Source organism: Sus scrofa, chromosome 3 (assembly GCF_054392235.1).
Source record: "Sus scrofa isolate SSC_HxYL_T2T_F1_AM1 chromosome 3, Sscrofa_HxYL_maternal_Yorkshire_Landrace_v2.0, whole genome shotgun sequence".
NCBI classification, from domain to species: Eukaryota; Metazoa; Chordata; class Mammalia; order Artiodactyla; family Suidae; genus Sus; species Sus scrofa.
The window spans coordinates 139481239-139499726 of record NC_139385.1 but is presented as its reverse complement, the minus strand read 5'-3'; the positions used below and the strand labels follow the sequence as shown (position 1 = coordinate 139499726).

At 49.8% G+C, this 18488-nt stretch overlaps 1 protein-coding gene across 7 annotated transcripts in view; it reads right to left on the bottom strand.

Moving 5' to 3' along the window:
- Window positions 1-18488, bottom strand: part of MBOAT2 (membrane bound O-acyltransferase domain containing 2) — a 194816-nt gene that overhangs the window by 91874 nt on the left and 84454 nt on the right. Inside the window, exon 1 of one of the 7 annotated variants that reach the window (XM_085020008.1) lies at window positions 164-286. The exons of the other annotated variants lie outside the window; for them this stretch is intronic. Coding sequence (XP_084876134.1) covers window positions 164-271 — 108 coding nt within the window. The 5' untranslated portion in view covers window positions 272-286. Of the gene's footprint in view, window positions 1-163; window positions 287-18488 lie in introns of those variants that run through there. 7 annotated transcript variants of the gene reach the window in all.

Genomic DNA, 18488 nt, shown 5'->3' with positions numbered 1-18488 from the left:
TCGGCCATCTGTCAGCCAAAGAGAGGAGCCGCACCAGAACCAGACCACGCTAGCACCCTCATCTTGAACTTCAGCCTCCAGAACCTTGAGAAATAAATGCTGTTAAAGTCACTCGGGCTCCAGTATTTTGTTCTGCAGCCGAGTTAATTAACACAGACCTTACCTGAGTAAAACTAAGGACATCCAAACAAAGCGTGGAGTTTAGTTCACACTGAAGTCTCAACACCGGCTGCTCACGGTGATAACGGGCCACACCCACGTAACACGCCATCGACAGGAAAAACCCAACGGGAGTTATACGGAAACTTTCCGCACTATTCTCACAACTCCGGAAATTAAAGCTGCTGTGAAATTAAAAGTTCTTCTTCAAAAATCCAATGGCTTCCTATCCTATTTCTATTGCAACTGAATGTCTGCCCATCTCTTTCGACCCAACACCCGCCACTCTGGCTACCAGACCACCCGCAAGGGCCACTTACGCCCTGATGAAGTGCAGACCATTCGCCAAAACCGATCCCACTGTACAGTTCAGACCCGGGTGTTTAAGTTATACTTCTGCAAACATTTTAAAAGACAGGACCGCCAAAGTGAGAAAGGTGATGACATAAAAACTACCCTTGAACTTGGTGACTTAAAACACTAACACGTCTTTTGCTCTTGAATCTGCAATTTGAGCTTGACGGGCCAGGGAGGCCCTCCCTGCTCGGCTTGGCATCGGCCAGAAACTGTAAATATCTAACGGCCCACTCGCTCTCAAACTGGCTGGGGCTGCAGGCCGAGACACCGGCACATGGCCTGTGTGCCCTCGGCTTCCTCGCGTGGCAACTGGGTTCCAAGGACAAGCATTCTGAGAGACAGGAAGAGAGCCACGCACGCCCACAGCAACGGGAGCCGCAGCCCTTTAGTGCCCTAAGCCCCAGGAGCACACAGGACCACTTCCGCTAGACTCTGCGGGCTGGAGCACTCGCAAACCTGTCCAGTGCAAGGTGAAGGGAACTAATTCCATCTCGTGATAGGGGGTGACAGGTACCAAAAGGCTGTGACCATCTCTGGAAAATAAAATCCATCACAGGTTGGGATAAAAAGGGAGGGACGTCTCCGAAGACACAGGTAGCAAGAGAGACAGAACTCATCCAAGACGCCAACATCTAACAAGTGAGAGTTCCAGAAAGGGAGTTCCCCTTGTGGCTCAACAGGCTAAGGACCCAACAGAGTCTCCACCAGGATGCAGGTTCGATCCCTGGCCTCGCTCATTGGCTTAAGGATCTGGCGTTGCTGTGAGCTGTGGCACAGGTCACAGATGTGGCTCAGATCTGGCATTGCTGTGGCTGCAGCTCTGATTTGACACCTAACCTGGGAACTTCCATATGCCGCTCATGCAGCCCTGCAGCTGTAAAAAGATAAATGAATAAATAATTTTTTAAAAGGAGTCCCAAAAGGAAAATGATGACAGCAACAAGAAAAGTTTGGGAAGAAGTTATCTAAGAAGTAATTCCAGAGGGACTCTCAGAACTAAAGAACGGGAGTCCTGCTGTGAAGAGGCTTACCAAGTAGCCACACAGAGATAATGCGAACTTGGAAAATGGAAGCTCCTGCGAATCGTCAAGAAAATCAGTCAACGTCATGGTTACAAGAACTAGGCCAGCATCAGGCTTCGCATCAACATCACTGAGCGCTGAGAAAGAATACACAATGCCTGCCAAGTTACAAGGGAAAGTTGTTTTCAACCTAAAGTTGTATGAAGATAATGTCAAATACATGAAGACACAGAAAACTCACTTTTCCCAGGTCCGCTTTCTCAGAAGTTACCTGGAGGTGTGCTTCAGCAGAAAGTCTACACCAAGAAAGACGCCAAGGATTCAAGAAACAATGCCCTTGGCTAGAGATGCAGTGAGAGGAAGCTGCGGAAGGAAAACTCCGCAGTGAGGCCAACTGGAGACAGAAAGGAGGCGGCTCCGGAGACCCTGACCCAGGAGAGAAATGAATTCTCCAAAGGCAGACACTGTCCCTCAGGACAGGAATTCAATTTTTTTTTTTTTTTTTTTTTTTGGTCTTTTGTCTTTTGTTGTTGTTGTTGTTGCTATTTCTTGGGCCACTCCCGCGGCATATGGAGGTTCCCAGGCTAGGGGTCGAATCGGAGCTGTAGCCACTGGCCTACGCCAGAGCCACAGCCATGTCTGCAACCTACACCACAGCTCACGGCAACGCCGGATCGTTAACCCGCTGAGCAAGGACAGGGACTGAACCCGCAACCTCATGGTTCCAAGTCGGATTCGTTAACCACTGCGCCACGACGGGAACTCCAGGAAATTCAAATTTTAAGTTAGCAATACACTTTCCAAATGTCCACAATGGGCAAGTACTGAGAATCTTAGTGATAAAAAATTTATATAAAGAAAAATTTGTAATAGCAAATTTAAAGGACAAAAAAAATTTTTTTTTGTAAACAGTCTTAAAAGTTGACTATTTCTCTGCCTAAAACTAAGTCTTTGGAAGCATTTTCCTCCCAAAAGAGCAACAGTGACCATGAAAATCTTGTGCTCCCCAGCCCACAAAACAAAGAACATTTTTCTCTTTCCTATTTAACTGCCAGTGAAAACGACCAGTTTTGAAGGGGTCCATCCTGTGTCCCAGTAGAAGTGATTTACCAAACAAATGCATACTTCTAAAAAAGTTACCTTCTAACAGGTACATCCACAAAAAAAACCCTTTCCATAATATACTTTTTTTTACAGTTTTATTGACGTACAGTTCATTTCCAATATTGTGCTCGCTTCATGTGTACAGCACAGTGATTCAGCTTTATATACATACATACCTATGTATGTGTATATATATATTTCAGACTTTTTCCTTATAGGTTACTACCAAATATTGAGAACAGTTCCCTGTGCTCTTCAGGAGGTCCTTGCTGCTCATCTATTTTACAGACAGTGCTGGGCAGGGTTAATCCCCCTCCATCTCCGAAGTAACTGCCTAGCAAAGGCACGCATCTGCACGTGTGCACGCCGCGGGGAGGACCACACGCACAGGCGTCACCAGCTCTGAGTTCACGTCCACGTCCAGCCGCCCACCGGCTGGGAGGCCCTGGAGGCACCGGGCAGCCCAACTGCAGCCAGGGCTCCCGGGTGCGCGCAGGAGGAGCAGCGGACACAAGCGACGAGGAGGAACGGAGGTGCCCGGCACAGGGAGGGCGCTCGCCACCTGGAGGGGGTGTCACACAATCTGGCCAAGCTCCGAAATGCCCTTGTTGAGCAGTGAGAATGTGCCAGGTGTCTTAAATCCGCCATGCCCCGAATAATGCTCGGTAACCTGGAAAACAGCCACTGCCATCCCGATGGAAAAACGAGGAAGTGGGAGTTCAGAACCTTCGTATGTTCCAAGACACAAGTGCTAACTCTGGACCCAAGACGGAGTCCTGGGTCCGCTGGCACGTGCTCTGGTGGCCGCCCTCGCGGGGAGGCAGGGGACCTCCGGGCTGGCCACCCCCCATCCCCATCTCCGCCCATGGGAGGCCGCACTGGCTCCCCCCAGGATGTGGCGACCAAACCCGACCTTCAGAACTTGCCAGACGACGTCTCCACCAGCAAGCGAAGCCCAGGGAAGCCCCAGGGTAAAGAAGGAGACAGGCTGTCGCTGTCCGAGTTGAAAGAGGGAGGATCTGCCAGCGCAGAAAGGCGCCCTGATGTCATTACAAGCTTCGCCTTGTCACCACACACAGGCAGAAGAGTATGTGACCGCGCTGTCAGGGCAGAGCAACGGCTCAAACCAACCCAACGCTGAGGATGACAAGGAACCTGGATTCAAGGACGCCGAACGGGGCAGGTAGACAGGAAACAGCCACGACTGCTTCTCGTGACACCTGACGCGCTCCTTAAATTCTGCGACCATGCACACACGCTGCCCTAAAACATTCCCTTGCTGCTCATACTCAGCCATGTCAAGAAAGCGACTCCCCTGAATTTTCAATGGCAATTTCCCCAGTCTTTTTTTTTTTTTTTTTTTTTTTTTTGTCTTTTTGCTATTTCTTGGGCGGCTCCCGTGGCATATGGAGGTTCCCAGGCTAGGGGTCGAATCGGAGCTGTAGCCACCAGCCTACGTCAGAGCCACAGCAACGCGGGATCTGAGCCGCATCTGCAACCTACACCACAGCTCACAGCAACGCTGGAACCTTGACCCACCGAGCAAAGGCAGGGATCGAACCTGCAACCTCATGGTTCCTAGTCGGATTCATTAACCACTGCGCCACGACGGGAACTCCCAGTCTTTACTTTTTAATCTCTCTGAGCTGGAGAAGCCTCCGCTCCCTCATGTGTAGAACAGCGACAACGGTCACATCGGAGGTTCAGGGTTCTCGTAATGAAAAACCCTCTCGAGCCACAGTCAGCCTTGGCGGAGAGAGGCAAGGGCCAGTGACTAGTTCCAGGGTTCCTCCCTAAAGCGTGGCGCACTCATCCTTTGAAACTACTGTCTCCCAAGAAGAGAAAAAGAAGTGCCCCAACTGATGTTGTATTAAACTGACGTTCCAAAAAGGACACAGAAACAGGACATTGTCCTGTCATTTGCTGCTGTAAATTGTATTCAGTTAGCTTTAGGAAATGAAATCTAAAAAATACCTATAATCGGAGTTCCCGTCGTGGCTCAGCAGAAACGAATCCGACTAGGAACGGTGAGGTTGTGGGTTCGATCCCTGGCCTTGCTCAGTGGGTTAAGGATCCGGCGATGCTGTGAGCTGTGGTGTAGGTCGCAGACGCAGCTCGGATCTGGCGTTGCTGTGGCTCTGGCCGAGGCCAGCAGCGACAGCTCCAATTCGACCCCTAGCCTGGGAACCTCCATATGCCACAAATGCAGTCCTAAAAAGCAAAACCAAATAAATAAAATACCTATAATCATCAGGTTGACGGTTCATCAATCAACAGACAAATACGTACTGAGCACCTGCTATGTGCCAGGCACTGTTCCAGGTACCAGGCATTAATCACTGGGAAAAATTAAAGTCCCTGCTCTCATGGAGATGATGGTTTGGTGAGAGAAAGAGGTAACACTAAATTTAAAAATGTCAAAATGTATAAAAGAATGTAAGGTGAATATTTTAAAAATTCAGGCGGACAGAAAGCAAGATGAGAGGAGGGTCTCCTCTGGGCTGGGGAGAGCCGAGCAGGCCTCCTTAGCGGGCCCTGAGCAGGGAGCCGGGCCGAGGGGCGGAGGAGACAGGCATCCGGGAAGCCTGTCCCGCAAAGGGACTCGCGCAAAGGCCGCAGGGGCGAGGAGGCCCTGCAGACAAAGTAGAGGAGAAAACGCTGCAGGAAGTGAGGGTAGAGGGGTCAGCAGGGCCAAACCATGGCAGGCCTTGGGGGCCACTCGAAGCGAGGAGAGAAGGCCCCAGAGGCCCCCCGAGCAGGGCTCTGACAGGTGACCTGCTCGGGACGCCTGCCGTCACCTCCTATTCAACGTATTTCCTAAAGTCACGTGACGATTTTTGGTTTCTCCCTCACCGACAAGCAGAGAGATCGGGGGGAGTGGAGCGTCCCTGTCACTCTCAGGGACCCGCAGAAGGGCTTCGAAAGGAGGAAGGGAAAATGGGAGTGTCTGCTCCATCAGCTGTGACCCTGGCAGTGGCTCGGGTGACCTCGGAGCACGAGGCGGACAGGTGGAGAGCCCCCTCAGCGTGTGTAGGTGGCAGATGCCAAGCCTCCAGCATCCCTAACGGTGAGCCTAACCCCCTTCACGTACCCACCGGGACCGCAAAACAAGGCGGCCAGGAGAACAAATGCTCTGAGGGCGGCGCACCTAACAGTGAAATTCCAGAAGTGCTTTTAAGTAATTGATTTGTTTCACACAAAACCGCTGGCAGGCTTCCCAATGGTGTGGAGGCTTAAAATTAATTTAGTATCACTTTTCTAAAAGTTAGAAATATAATCATCATAAACTCGTATGCAATGCAAACATTGGACAGATGCTTGCGACGGAAGGGCAGTCTCTAACTGGGGAAATAACGCAGAAGGGCCTTCACGCAGCCACAGCCAGAGGCAGGGATAAAAGGAGGCTCTGCCTGGTCAGGATGGCATGTTCTCCATCCTTCCAGCATTTGCTAAAGGCGGGGGAGCAAGCACATCCACTGGTCCCGAGCTGACGCCCAGCCAAGCTGGGGGGGTACCCGTGACTTTGCGACACGTAAAACATCCGAGCCCTGAAGAACGAGCCCATGTCACTTCTAAAGTGTGCAGGTATGAAGAAACACAGAGCAGAAGCAATTGAAAATATTAAAGGAGAAAATAAACTGGAATAATTAAGGGCAAAAGCAGAAGTTTTAACAACTGCTTCAAAACCAGTGATTGTGGATATACTGTTTCACACTCAAGAAACTTCTTTTCCCAAAGAAAACGCTCCAGAAGCTTATCGCAAAATCATGACAGCACAAAAATTGTACACAATAGAAGAATAATTAACTATGACAGGTCCAAATGATGGAACATTATATAGGTTTTGGAAATCAATTTAATAAACTCAGAAGTAAAAACAAAATGTTACAAAAATCTTATATTCACTATGCACCTAATTGTGTTTAAATACACACACACTAAAAAAAAGTGGGGGGGGGGTGCCCCTTGTGGCACAGCAGAAACAAATCCGACTAGGAACCACGAGGTTGCAGGTTCAATCCCTGGCCTCGATCAGTGGGTTAAGGATACGGAGTTGCCGTGAGCTGTGATGTAGGTCGCAGATGTGGCTTGGATCTGGCATTGCTGTGGCTCTGGCACAGACTGGTGGCTACAGCTCCAATTTGACCCCTAGCCTGGGAACCTCCACATGCTGCAGGTGTGGCCCTAAAAAGGACAGAAGACCAAAAAAAAAAAAAAAAACAAAAAAAAAAAAAACAAACAAAAAAAAACAGTGGGGGGGGGTGTTGTTCTTCTGAATTGAGGAATAATGAGTGATTTTTCAATTTTCATCTCATACCTTTTTGTATTTTATACATTTTATATCATGAGTATGTAATTTTTTTTTCATTTGGATAGAAAACACACACACTAAATTCAATTCCCTGTTAAGCTCCATAATACATCAGTGAAAACACCTATGACACTGGAAACACATACACATATTATAAAAGGAGAAGAGTCAGCTCCCAAAGGCGGGAGGCAAAAAAGAATTACCTAATTTCACCTAGTTTTCAAGTTACGGATGAACTCAAGTTTGCTTACATCCTATTATTTGGCCCAAATCCACCGTTTTGCTTTGCTTTTGACACTGGTCAGTAAAAAACAAAAGGCCTAATGCCTTTTTCCTGGCCATTTCTGGCATCCTTGTATTTGTCACCACCTCAATTTTATCATGTGACATAGACTAACTTGTCACTTCTTTTTTATTATTATCGTTAACTTACAATGTTACTTTCAGGTGTAAAACACAATGACTCAGTACTTTTATGGGTTATACTCTAAGGTTACTATACAACGTTGGCTCTCTTCCCTGTGCTGTGCAATACCTCCTTGCAGCTTATTCACTTTATACATAGCAGTTCGGACCTCTTAACTCGGAACCTCTCCTGTCCCTTCCCGCTCCCCTCCCCCCACTGGTAATCACTAGTTTGTTTTTGGTAAGTTTGGTGCTATGTCGTTATGTTCATATGTTTGTTTCATCTTTCAGATTCACACACAAGTGATAATATATAGTATTTGTCTTTCTGTTTTATTCCACCAAGCATAACACCCTCCATGTCCATCTGTGTTGTTGCAAATGGCAGAAATTCCATTCTTTTTTATGACAGAGTAATAGTCGTGTGTGTGTGTGTGTGTGTGTGTGTGTGTGTGTAGGTGTGTGTATCCTCTTCTTTATCCATTCACCTGTTGATGGACGCCTAGGTTGCTTCCATAAAGCTGCTACCAAACACTGAGGTGCACGTGTCTTTTCAAATTACTAAATAATGCTGCTGTGAACATAGGGGTGCACATATCTTTTCAAATTAGTGTATCTGTTTTCTTCATATATACATATGAAGGAATGGAACTGCTGGGTCATGAGGTAGTTCTACTTTTAGATTCTGAGGAACCACCATCCTGGCTTCCATAGTGGGTGCACCGATTTACTTTCCCACCAACAGGGTAAGAGCGTTCCCCTTTCTCCATATCCTCACCAACACTTGTTATTATTTGTGGTCCTTTTCATGATGGCCATTCTGATGGGTGTGAAGTGATGACACCTGTATTCTCCAATGATGAGCGAGGCTGAGCATCTTTTCATGTGCCTGCTGGCCATCTGTATGTTGTCTTTGGGAAAATGTCTATTCAGGTCTCTGTTCCTTTCTTATTTGGGTTGATTGGGGGTTTTATATAATGAGATGCATGAGCTGTTTATATATTTTGATATTAATTCCCTATTTGCTGTATCATTTGCAAATATTTTCTCTCATTCAATGGATTGTCTTTTCGTTTTGTTGACAGTTTGCTGTGCAAAAGCTTTTAAGTTTAATTAGGTCCCATTTGATTATCGTTGCTTTTGTTTCCTTTGCCTTGGGAGACATATTCAAACAAAGATTGTGATAATTTATGTCAGAGAATGTTCTGCCTCTGTTTTCTCTTGGAGTTTTATGGTTTCCAGTCTTACATTTTGGTCTTCCACCTACTGTCATTTCTAACCAGCAAAATGACACCAAAAATATCAACAGTGCATGTCGCTCATATTTACTGTCCACTGATGAGCATTAACTTTCAAATATATATAGTTAAGCCCTCGGCATTTAACTTGCTGTCAAATCGTATTATGCGACTTGCGGATTCACATTCTATCAGTCGAGATAGAAATCCACGCTTGTTATCACAAGAGTAAAATGCTGGTAGGACTATGAAGACGGTGAACAGGAAAGCAAACGAGCTCATGTGAGTGTGAGAGAAAGTTCACTTGCACGACAGCTTAAAGAAGACTACATCCTTTGAGGAAAGTGTTTAGAATTTTTTTAGAAGTCAATAAGAGATTATTTTATAATTCTAGTATTTGTAAAATTTAGTATGCTAACAAAACAAAATAAACTTTAAGATCTGTATTTGAGTTTTAGTTATCTAGTTCCTTTTAAATCATGAAAAAGCTCTATTTGGGAAGTCTAAACATCGTGCACAAATGAATTAAACCCAGAATAAGTAGCTCTACCATCTCAATTTTACAAGGAGAAAGAACCCTGAACTCACACACAGTAACACCCATAACGAATCATAAATACATAATATATAAGGGATATATTTATATAAGGGACGTGGAAGAAAAGGCAAGTGTCAGAGAACCGGGGTTTCCAAAACATGCTTTCTTCTCACGGATTAACTGTAAAATCCAGTCTTCATAATAATGTTTTGAGAACTCCTATAGTTTTGAGTCTACAGAGGGAACAAATGTTTGCAGAAATAACTACAGGACACCATCACCCAGTTTCAAGAGCTGAAGACAAAGACATTTTTGAGATCTGCCTGGGTAGTATTCAGCTTTAATTCACTGTTGGTTTTTAACAGTCAGCCAGGAGTTGCTGTTGCGGCTCAGCAGAAACGAATCTGACTAGCATCCATGAGAGCACAGGTTTGATCCCTGGCCTCGCTCAGTGGTCAAGGATCCGGTGTTGCCATGAGCTGTGGTGTAGGTTGCAGATGTGGTTCGGATCCTGCGTGGCTGTGGCCATGATGCAGGCCTGCGGCTGCAGCTCCAATTCAACCCCTAGCCCGGAAACGTCCACATGCCGAGGGTGTGGCCTTAAAAAGCAAAAAAAAAAAAAAAAAAAAAAAAAAAGAGTTCCCCTCGTGGCACAGTGGTTAACGAATCCGACTAGGAACCCTGAAGTTGTGGGTTCGATCCCTGGCCTCGCTCAGTGGGTTAAGGATCTGGCGTTGCTGTGAGCTGTGGTGTGGGTCACAGGTGTGGCTCGGATCCCACGTTGCTGTGGCTGTGGTGTAGGCCGGAGGCTACAGCTCCGATTCGACCCCTAGCCTGGGAACCTCCATGTGCCGTGGGTGCAGCCCAAGAAATGGCAAAAAGACAACAAACAAACAAACAAAAAAACCAAAAACAGCCATCAGGCATCAACCAAAATTGTGACGTGAGGGACCCCACTTCAAGGCAACCTTAGCTCAGGCACCCCCAGCACTTCCTCCACCTTCCTCGGCAACGCTCTCTTTCTCACACCTGAACACCAGCAGCCAGGCGCACAACGCGTGCCCAGAGTGGAAAGAAGGTTTGGTGCCTCTATCAGGGTCTCAACGAACATGCTTATTACTAAGTCAGCAATTTTATTCTGACTTTTCATACATACCAGCAAGTAACAGAGGCATAAAAGCCAGAAACCTGCAGACAAGCATGCCAGCGCTGCAGCCCGCCGCAGAGGGCCAGCCGGGCCAGAGGGCTTTCAGGGGCAGGCCTACCCATCCCAGGAGAGCCAGAACGTCCCCTCCCGGGCCCCCGGGTTCCACAGCAGAAGGGGACTCCACGCCGGATGGACCACAGCGCCCTTGTTCACAGGCCAGCCACGGGGAGGCGGGAGGAAACGTCTCGACGATCCAGAAGGTGGCCGTGAAGAGGTGGCTCATTCCAGACTCTGTCCACGAGCCCCAAGACGACAAACTCTCTAACCGGGACGGCAGTCCGGGAACCGAACCCGCTGCCCAGACAGGGAGCAAGCTCTCCATCGCCCGGATGTTCACAGACGCCAGACAAGCCCTCACCAGAGCCTCCCGGAGAAGATTCCGGCTCACACGAGCAGTTCTCCCCGAGGTGCCCGCACCACGACGGCTGCTGTTTACGGGGCTTCCTCGCACCAGGCTCTGCACGGCACACAAAGCAGGCGCCAGCCGCTCACAGCGCCTAAGCTGACTCCCGAACCCACAGTCCTTTTTAACCATTTCTTTGCGGCCGCACCCTTGGCATGTGGAAGTTCCTGGGCCAGGGACCGAACCCGCACCACAGCTGTAACCAGCGCCTCAACACTGATAACGCCAGACCTTTGACCCACTGAACCACCAGGACACTCCATGAACCCACGGTCTTAACAGCTCGATTCTTAACCAGCTGCATCACCAGGCCTTTTGCCCATCTAGGCGCTAATCTCCAACTGGAGGCCTCGCACAAAGCCTGCCCGTCAATCAACGGGTGAGCCTGCCCTGCTTTCCGCCGCAAACACTGTTTCCTTAACGACAAGCTGCACTTTGCTCTGGGATGCCAGGAAAATTTATCCTTCAAGATTTGGGCTCCAATGTGACCTCGCCCCGACCAGGCCAACCCTGAGTGGCACTTGTTGTTCCCTAAGCGATTCCGGGGTGGTGGCGCCGGCCCTGCTGTCCCCCAGGTGGGGGACATTTACTAGCCCCCACCCCACCCATCTCCTGGCTGGGACCTGGGACACATGACAGAGCTCGAGCAAGAGGAACGGGAGTCAAAGGGATGCGTATCTGACCGCCTCCGGCCCGCACTGTGGCCTGCGTCCGGGGCTCCTTCCCCTCCTGGTCTGATGGGCGACTGGAACCCTCCAGTTCTCAAGGTACAGTCGCCAGACCAGCAGCAGGAACTGCGGCAAACTCTGAAGCTGTCGCCCTTGCAAACTTGGCCTTCCGAATCAGAAACTCTGGTTGCAGGGCCCTGCGATGCGGCTTTTAGCCACCGCCGCAGGGGGTTCTCACGCAAACTCATGTCTAAGGACCACTGCCCTCGGCAAACCAGCCTCCCCACGATCAGACCGAGAGGCCCAGGCGGCAGAACTGACATGTTGGAAGGGACTCTGGTCTCCGGACAACCAGGTGGAGCAAACTATCCACCAACCTGGACCATTTACGTCAGAACCGTCGGGTGAGAAAACGAGTCTTCTACGATCCGCAGAGCCCCTGGGTTGGTGTCGGGACACCTGCAGAAGCCTCACCCAAACGCAGTCCAGCATCTCTCTTCTGGCAGCCTCGACACACCGCACGGGCTCACCACACTGTCTCCTCCCACGAGACCAGAAGTTCAGGAGCCAGACCAGCTCATCTCTGCATCTCTCAGCGCCTAAGGAATCCCCTGGCCTGTACCGCGTGCTGGAGGGACAGTGATGCCTCCTTACCCTTTTCCATCTTTCCTACCAAGATGGAAATTCCTGACATCAAAATCCATACCAACAACCCAGCGACTTCCTTTTACAGAAATAATCTACAAGTAACAACACTCGGAGTTCCCATTGTGGCTCAGCAGGTTAAGGACCCAACAAGGGTCCATCAGGATGCGGGTTTGATCCCTGGCCTCGCTCAGTGGGTTAAGGATCTGGTGTTGCCACAAGCGGAGGCGTAGACTGCAGACGCGGCTCGGATCTGGCATGGCTGTGGCTGTGGTGTAGGCCGGCAGCTGCAGCTCCAATTCGATCCCTAGCCTGGGAACCTCCATATGCTGCAGGCGCAACTCTAAGAAAAAAAAAAAAAAAGGAACGACACTCACCATAGACTAAAGCTCTCCAATTCTGCCTGTCACAGGCCCGTCTCCACACTGCTACCACCCAGTTTACTCGGGTCCCAGTTCCACAGAAGGTTCTTAATTTTGATCTAACGCACCTTCCCCGACACACAACTTACACCAAAGACACAACACATGTGGTTCCCCCTTGCTGCGCCCTGCCCGCTGCACACGGTTCCCCGTACACCATAAGGACGACCCAGCCACCTGCTAGCCCACGTCACCAGCCTGGCCAGGGCACCAGCCTGCACTGCCACTCTCCTTCGTTTTACAGCAGCTGAAACACCACTATCGTACATTTACCAAATCTGGGGGGGGGGGGGGGCAGAATGGGGAATAGGTTCATCATTTTCCAGAAGTTCTTGCTTTCAATAAAATGTTTGCTTTTCCGTACAAAAAGGAAAACACTCCAAGACCATCCTTCTGGCACTATTCTAATTTACTTTGTCGTTGCTGAAATGGTCCCAACATCCTTTTGTCTTTAACAGTCCAAGCAGGGGTTGTTGTTGTTGTTGTTGTTGTTTTTGATTGACTCATGTGTTTCCTACCAAATACCACATTCCTAACAAAGCGGCTTTATAAATTATTTCATGCTCCTACGTGCTCATCCTGAGTCTATGCCAACAGCCTTCTTGGAACAGCATACCTATTTCTCCGTTAATTTATATGTCTTGGGCCTTAAAAAAAGAAACCTAACCCTTTAGAAACAAATCCTTCCCGTCCGTACGGAAAATTGTCACAAATACACAGTTCAATACCCAAAGTTCTAAGCTTCACTCTTGATTAGTTTATCAGAATTTCCATTCAAATCTCATGGAAGGCTGAAGCTTACTGTTGTGATGCCAAACACACCAAGATTTTCCTTTCCTGTGTGGCTTTAAAAATATTTTCCAGGAGCAAAAGGAGAAGACATAACCGCCTCATACTGTGGGGATGGTTCAGGGACCACATTACACACCAGGAGGATTATCTCACACCTGCAACCGCCCCCAAAGACCCTGGATACCAGCCAAGGGTACCTCTGCCCTGCCCTCTGCCTCTGTCCTCTCGGCTCTATGCAGACACTAAAAATCTTTGTCACTTCTATTCTTGGTAAGCAGCTAACACGAACAGCTGTGCCAGTCCCAGTATTAGAAAAGGCATGCTGACACTCAGGGTGAAACTCACTGTAGATTAAGCTTAAACTCCAAAGCCCCAAGAGTCATCTCAAGAGAAAATATGCTGGCCAAAACTCAACGTACACTTAAAAAATAAATAAATAAATAAAAAATAAAGTGAAAAATATGGTAGGAGCTTATCAGGCAATCAAGACCTTTCCAAGTATGACTTTATTCTCCACCAGCTAAACTTTTTTTTTTTAATGTCACACCCCATAGAGTAGGCTTGACCACTTAGGCCTGTCAGCAATTGTAATACTGGATCTGCAAAAAGAATAAAATGCAGGTGGTGTGAAAATGCAACCTTCCCACCTGAGTGGGACATTAATGTTCAAGATTATTTCGGAGATACAATCCTCTCCAAAGGATACGAGCCAGGCAGACAAAATTTAACCTGAAGTTTGGTGCGCCAATTTAAGGATGAAATTACTAGGGGATGAAGTTTAAAAATGACCTCTTCAACTCTCCCATGACATGGTCGCCAAGCCTTCGCAGTCCTGGCGGTCCTGCTATGGTTAGAATCTGGTTGGCTGAGGTTCCTTTGATGTCTCGGAACAGGACAGTGCCCTTCAGTCCGGACCGACTGCATCAACTGTAACAGAAAGGACCTACCTCCTAATGGCCAATAAGCTAAACTTGGTATTGCTGTGTTGTTTGAGCTCAAAGAAAGAAAACTTAAAAACATTTCAGCCAAATTTTTAAAAATCACAAATTTTAACACACACACACAAAAAAAACAAATCCAGAATTCCAGCTTCCCTTGAAAAATCAGATGGTTGAGTTCCCGTTGCGGCTCAGAGGAAACGAATCTGACCAGCATCCATGAAGACGCAGGTTGGATCCCTGGCCTTGCTCAGTGGGCTAAGGATCTGGCATTGCTGTGAGCTGTGGGGTAGGTCGAAGCTACAGCTCCAATTCCATCCCTAGCCTGGGAATCTCCATATGCCATGGGTTTGGCCCTAAAAGACAAAAAAAAGAAAGAAAAAGAGAAATCAGATGGTTACCAGAAAGCTGCATCTGCACTTACGTTCACTTGGTTAGGTTCCTTGCCTGGCGCCTTCCAGACACAGGCACTTGGAGCCCGTGCCGTCCTTCACGGCTTCGCCTGGCCGTGACCTCGCCAGGTGACGGCATCCGACCACAGACAAGCACTCCCAGAGTTTATTCACAAGATGTCCTGCCGGGCTTGGGCAGTTCTTCTTCTACACGGTTAATCACGAGACCACCACTGCAAATCTTTCCATTCATCTCTGAACTTCCACACCGTTAGGCCAGACACCCTCAACTCAATCACCACTTGCTGATGAGCACCCAGAGGACAAGTGCTTTTGAAACCACTCATTTTGCCAAAGGCAGAACCTCTCCCCCCTGGTTTTAACAAGAATCACCTGAATGCCTTTCCTAGTTGTCGTTTTACTTCTCATTTACCTTCAAAAAGAAAGTGAAAGGATTCAGCATCTTGTTTACGTGGAGAGCTACCTACTGTAATAGACATGTAACTGAGTAGCTTAACTATACCTAAAAGTACATGTCATGTACAACCCTGACCTCCCACACACCCCTAATTTGGCACGGAAAACCTCTAAAAGCTGAAAAAGTTTCTCCGAGATGTGGATTAAAACGGAAAGTATGTGACATCTTCGTCCGACACGGAGACAGGAGCAAGGCAAGCTGCTACGGTCTGGCTTTCCCCAGAAGAGTGAGGCCCAGAGTGCCCTGGTGGCTCAGGGGTTGAGGATCCAGCATTGTCACTGCTGTGGCTCTGGTTACTCCTGTGGCACGGGTTCGATTCCTGGCATGAGAACGTCCACATGCCACAGGTGCGGCCAAAAGAAAAAACAAATTTTTTTTTTTTCTTTGTCTTTTCAGGGCCATACCCACGGCATATGGAGGGTCCCAGGCTAGGGATCAAATTGGAGCTATAGCTGCCGCCCTACACCACAGCCACAGCAGCACAGGATCCTTAAACCACTGAGTGAGGCCAGGGATTGAACCTGAATCCTCATGAATACTAGTCAGATTCTCAACCCAGAGCCAAAATGGGAATGCTCCCTCCCCCCAATTTTTTAAATTATAATTAATTAAAAGGACATTAAAAAAAAAAAAGAGCGAGGTCCACCTGGGCTAGCCCCTGGCTTCCTCACTCCACAAGGACACTGGCCACCCAGGGAGGATCCACCAGTGACACCGGCTACAGGCCAAAAGCCAGGCTGCCTGGATTGGTTGGTTGGAGAGCGTGGGGTAGCGTCTGCAAGGTGCCCACCTGGAGGCCCCTGCTGTCAGGGGAGGAGGCGAGGCACTAAAAGCACAGCCCCTTTGTTCTTTCTGGATAAAGACACGGTTCCACATGCTGAAGGCTTCTTTTTTCTGAACCGCTTGAGAACGATGCTGATGGAGCTTCTTTCCAATGGCCCCTTATCACCGCGGCTGTAACGACGGTGTCATCACGCAGCTGAGGGTGCTGGGACCTCTCAGTTACCTTCATTCTCCTGTGAATCATCAGTCCCATTCCTCCGAAATCCTTCAAATCTCCTTTTAAGTAAATAAAAGTCAGCCGAAGAGGTTTACGGAGCTTCCTTCGAACACACGGAGATGCACTGTGGGGCCCTCTGCACAGAGCTCACAGCCCAGGCACCGCAACCCTCCGGGCAGCACAGCCGGGAAGAAGCACAGTGGGGACCAGAGGGAAGAAGCACAGTGGGGACCAGAGGCAGGAGACGGAGTCACTGTGATGGGAACCCAGTCTGGGGGCCGCCAGAGCTGCAAAGGCAATGGAGCACCCCAGCCAGTGAAGGCTTCCCACTGCTTTCTCAGCCCCAGGATCTGCCTTCCAGCCTGGGAGGATGTGGGTGCCAATGAAAGATGCCGAAGAAGTGAAGCGGTCCCAGGAAAAGGCTCCCTGAGGAGGCCCCCGGCGCAGGCCGCTGGGAAGCATGCCCGGGCCGGCCTCCTGCAGCTGCTTCTTGGAAAGTGGGCGAATCACGGCCTCGAACGGCAGCCACTTTCTTCTTTGAATCCTGAGCATCCAGCACCTTGTGCGGGACACAGCAGACACTCCAGAGTAAAATGGGTCACTGCAAACGTGAAGGCCCCGAGGGACCTGCACAAGGCGCCGGCACAAGCCCTGGAAAGCAGCCGCGCAGCTGAGGACTGAGCTCGGCCGCGCGCGCCCCTGAAGGCGGCCCACGGGCAGCCCCCCGCCCGCCCCGCGTGACGCGATGATCAAACCCTGAGCCAGGCCGCACCCCTGGCCCTCAGGTGCTCGCTGCAGACGCCCCGACGCCAGCGAAGGCCCGGGGCGTGAGGGTCGCAGGCCTGAGGAGCAGGAGGCCCTGTGCTCCCGGAGTTCGCAGCCTGGCGGGAGGCGAGTGTGGTCCGAGCAGGGCAGGCAGGGAGGGGCAGGGGCGGCCAGGGCACTGAGGGCAAAGGGGGAGGTCTTGTACCCCTACTTCCGAGGGTGAGAAGGATCCACGCGGGGGCCACGCAGCCCGCGGACAGACCCCCAACTGGTGCCCTCATATCCTTCTGAGAACACGAGACCCCGGGGATGCTGGACTTTGGCTTCAGACCCGGGAGGGGCTGGGGGAGCCCAGAGCGAAGGACAGGGGTGGAGCAGGACAGCGCTGTCTGTCTGTCTGTCTTCTCTCCGAGCTGCCTTCCGGCCTCACTGCAGAACCGCTGCAGAGCTTCGAGAAACAGCTCCTCAAAGGGGCTTCGCCTGAGACACCCGCAGCCTCAGACCCCTGGTATGTGTGTGTGTTAGACACACAAGGGGCCCAGAAGGGAGTGCCAAGTGACAGAAAGGAAGGGACAGAACTTTCAAAGCCTCACCAAGGAGGTAGAGGCTTCAGCAGAATACTGCAAAACACGGGTCTGCCAGCCCAAAAGAGCGCGCGGGGGGTTTCAGACCGAGGAAACCACTTGATCAAAGGCCTGGGGTCAGAAGATGGGAACGGCTACTGCAGGGACTCAGAGTAACTGGTTCTGCAGGTACTTGGGGCAGCAGACCAGAACTAACTGCAGCCCAGTCACTTCCGCACGTATGGTGGCTTCTGGAAATTCTCTGCTCCCGCTGGGAGAGCCTGTGGGTGTGTGAGGGCGGCCAGGGTGGGGGCGGGGTCTGGACCGCAGAAGAGGAGCGGGCAGCGAGGGGTCTAAGCCCCCCTCCAGGCCAGGGCTTCCCAGGCAGTAAGAAGCCGGGGGCAGGGCCTCGCACAGGACCGGCCTCCGTCATTCCCGAAGGACCTCACTCGTGTTAGACTTGAGACACTTCCTACACCCGACCTCACGCACAGGGTCCCTAGAGATGCAATGACAGGACCAAGGAGGCGTGTACACCCCTCACCAGAAACCCAGGGCCACAGTGCCTAACGTGCGCTCTGAATTTTATTCTTTCCCAGATATTGTGACCATCTCATCAACAGCACAATTACCCTGGATTCGATTTTGGAGATTATGTGTTAAGTGGTTACAAGCAAATATTTTTTAAAATGCACCACACTTTTATAACCTTTTAATAACAGGGAGAACCTGGAAACAACGAGGTCAAGAAGCTGTTGGCCTCTGAAGTAAGAATGAGCCTGGTCAAAAGTACAGGTTCCCTGGCCCTCGTTGGGTGAGTCTGGGAGGAGCCTGGGAATGTGGTTTTTTAACAACAAAACCACATGATTTTTGATACAAGTGGACTCACAGCCACACTTTAAAAAGCACTGCAATAGGCAGGTGGAAGCCATGAGGAGTTTCAAGCAAGTGACCAATTAGCATCCCACGCTTCCAAGGCTGCCTCCGCGTGTGGCTACTAGTATTGGAGGCAGACCCCTGATGGCAATGGTTGTAAGAGTGAATAGAAATTAGGAAAATGGAAAAAGCAAGAATCAACTC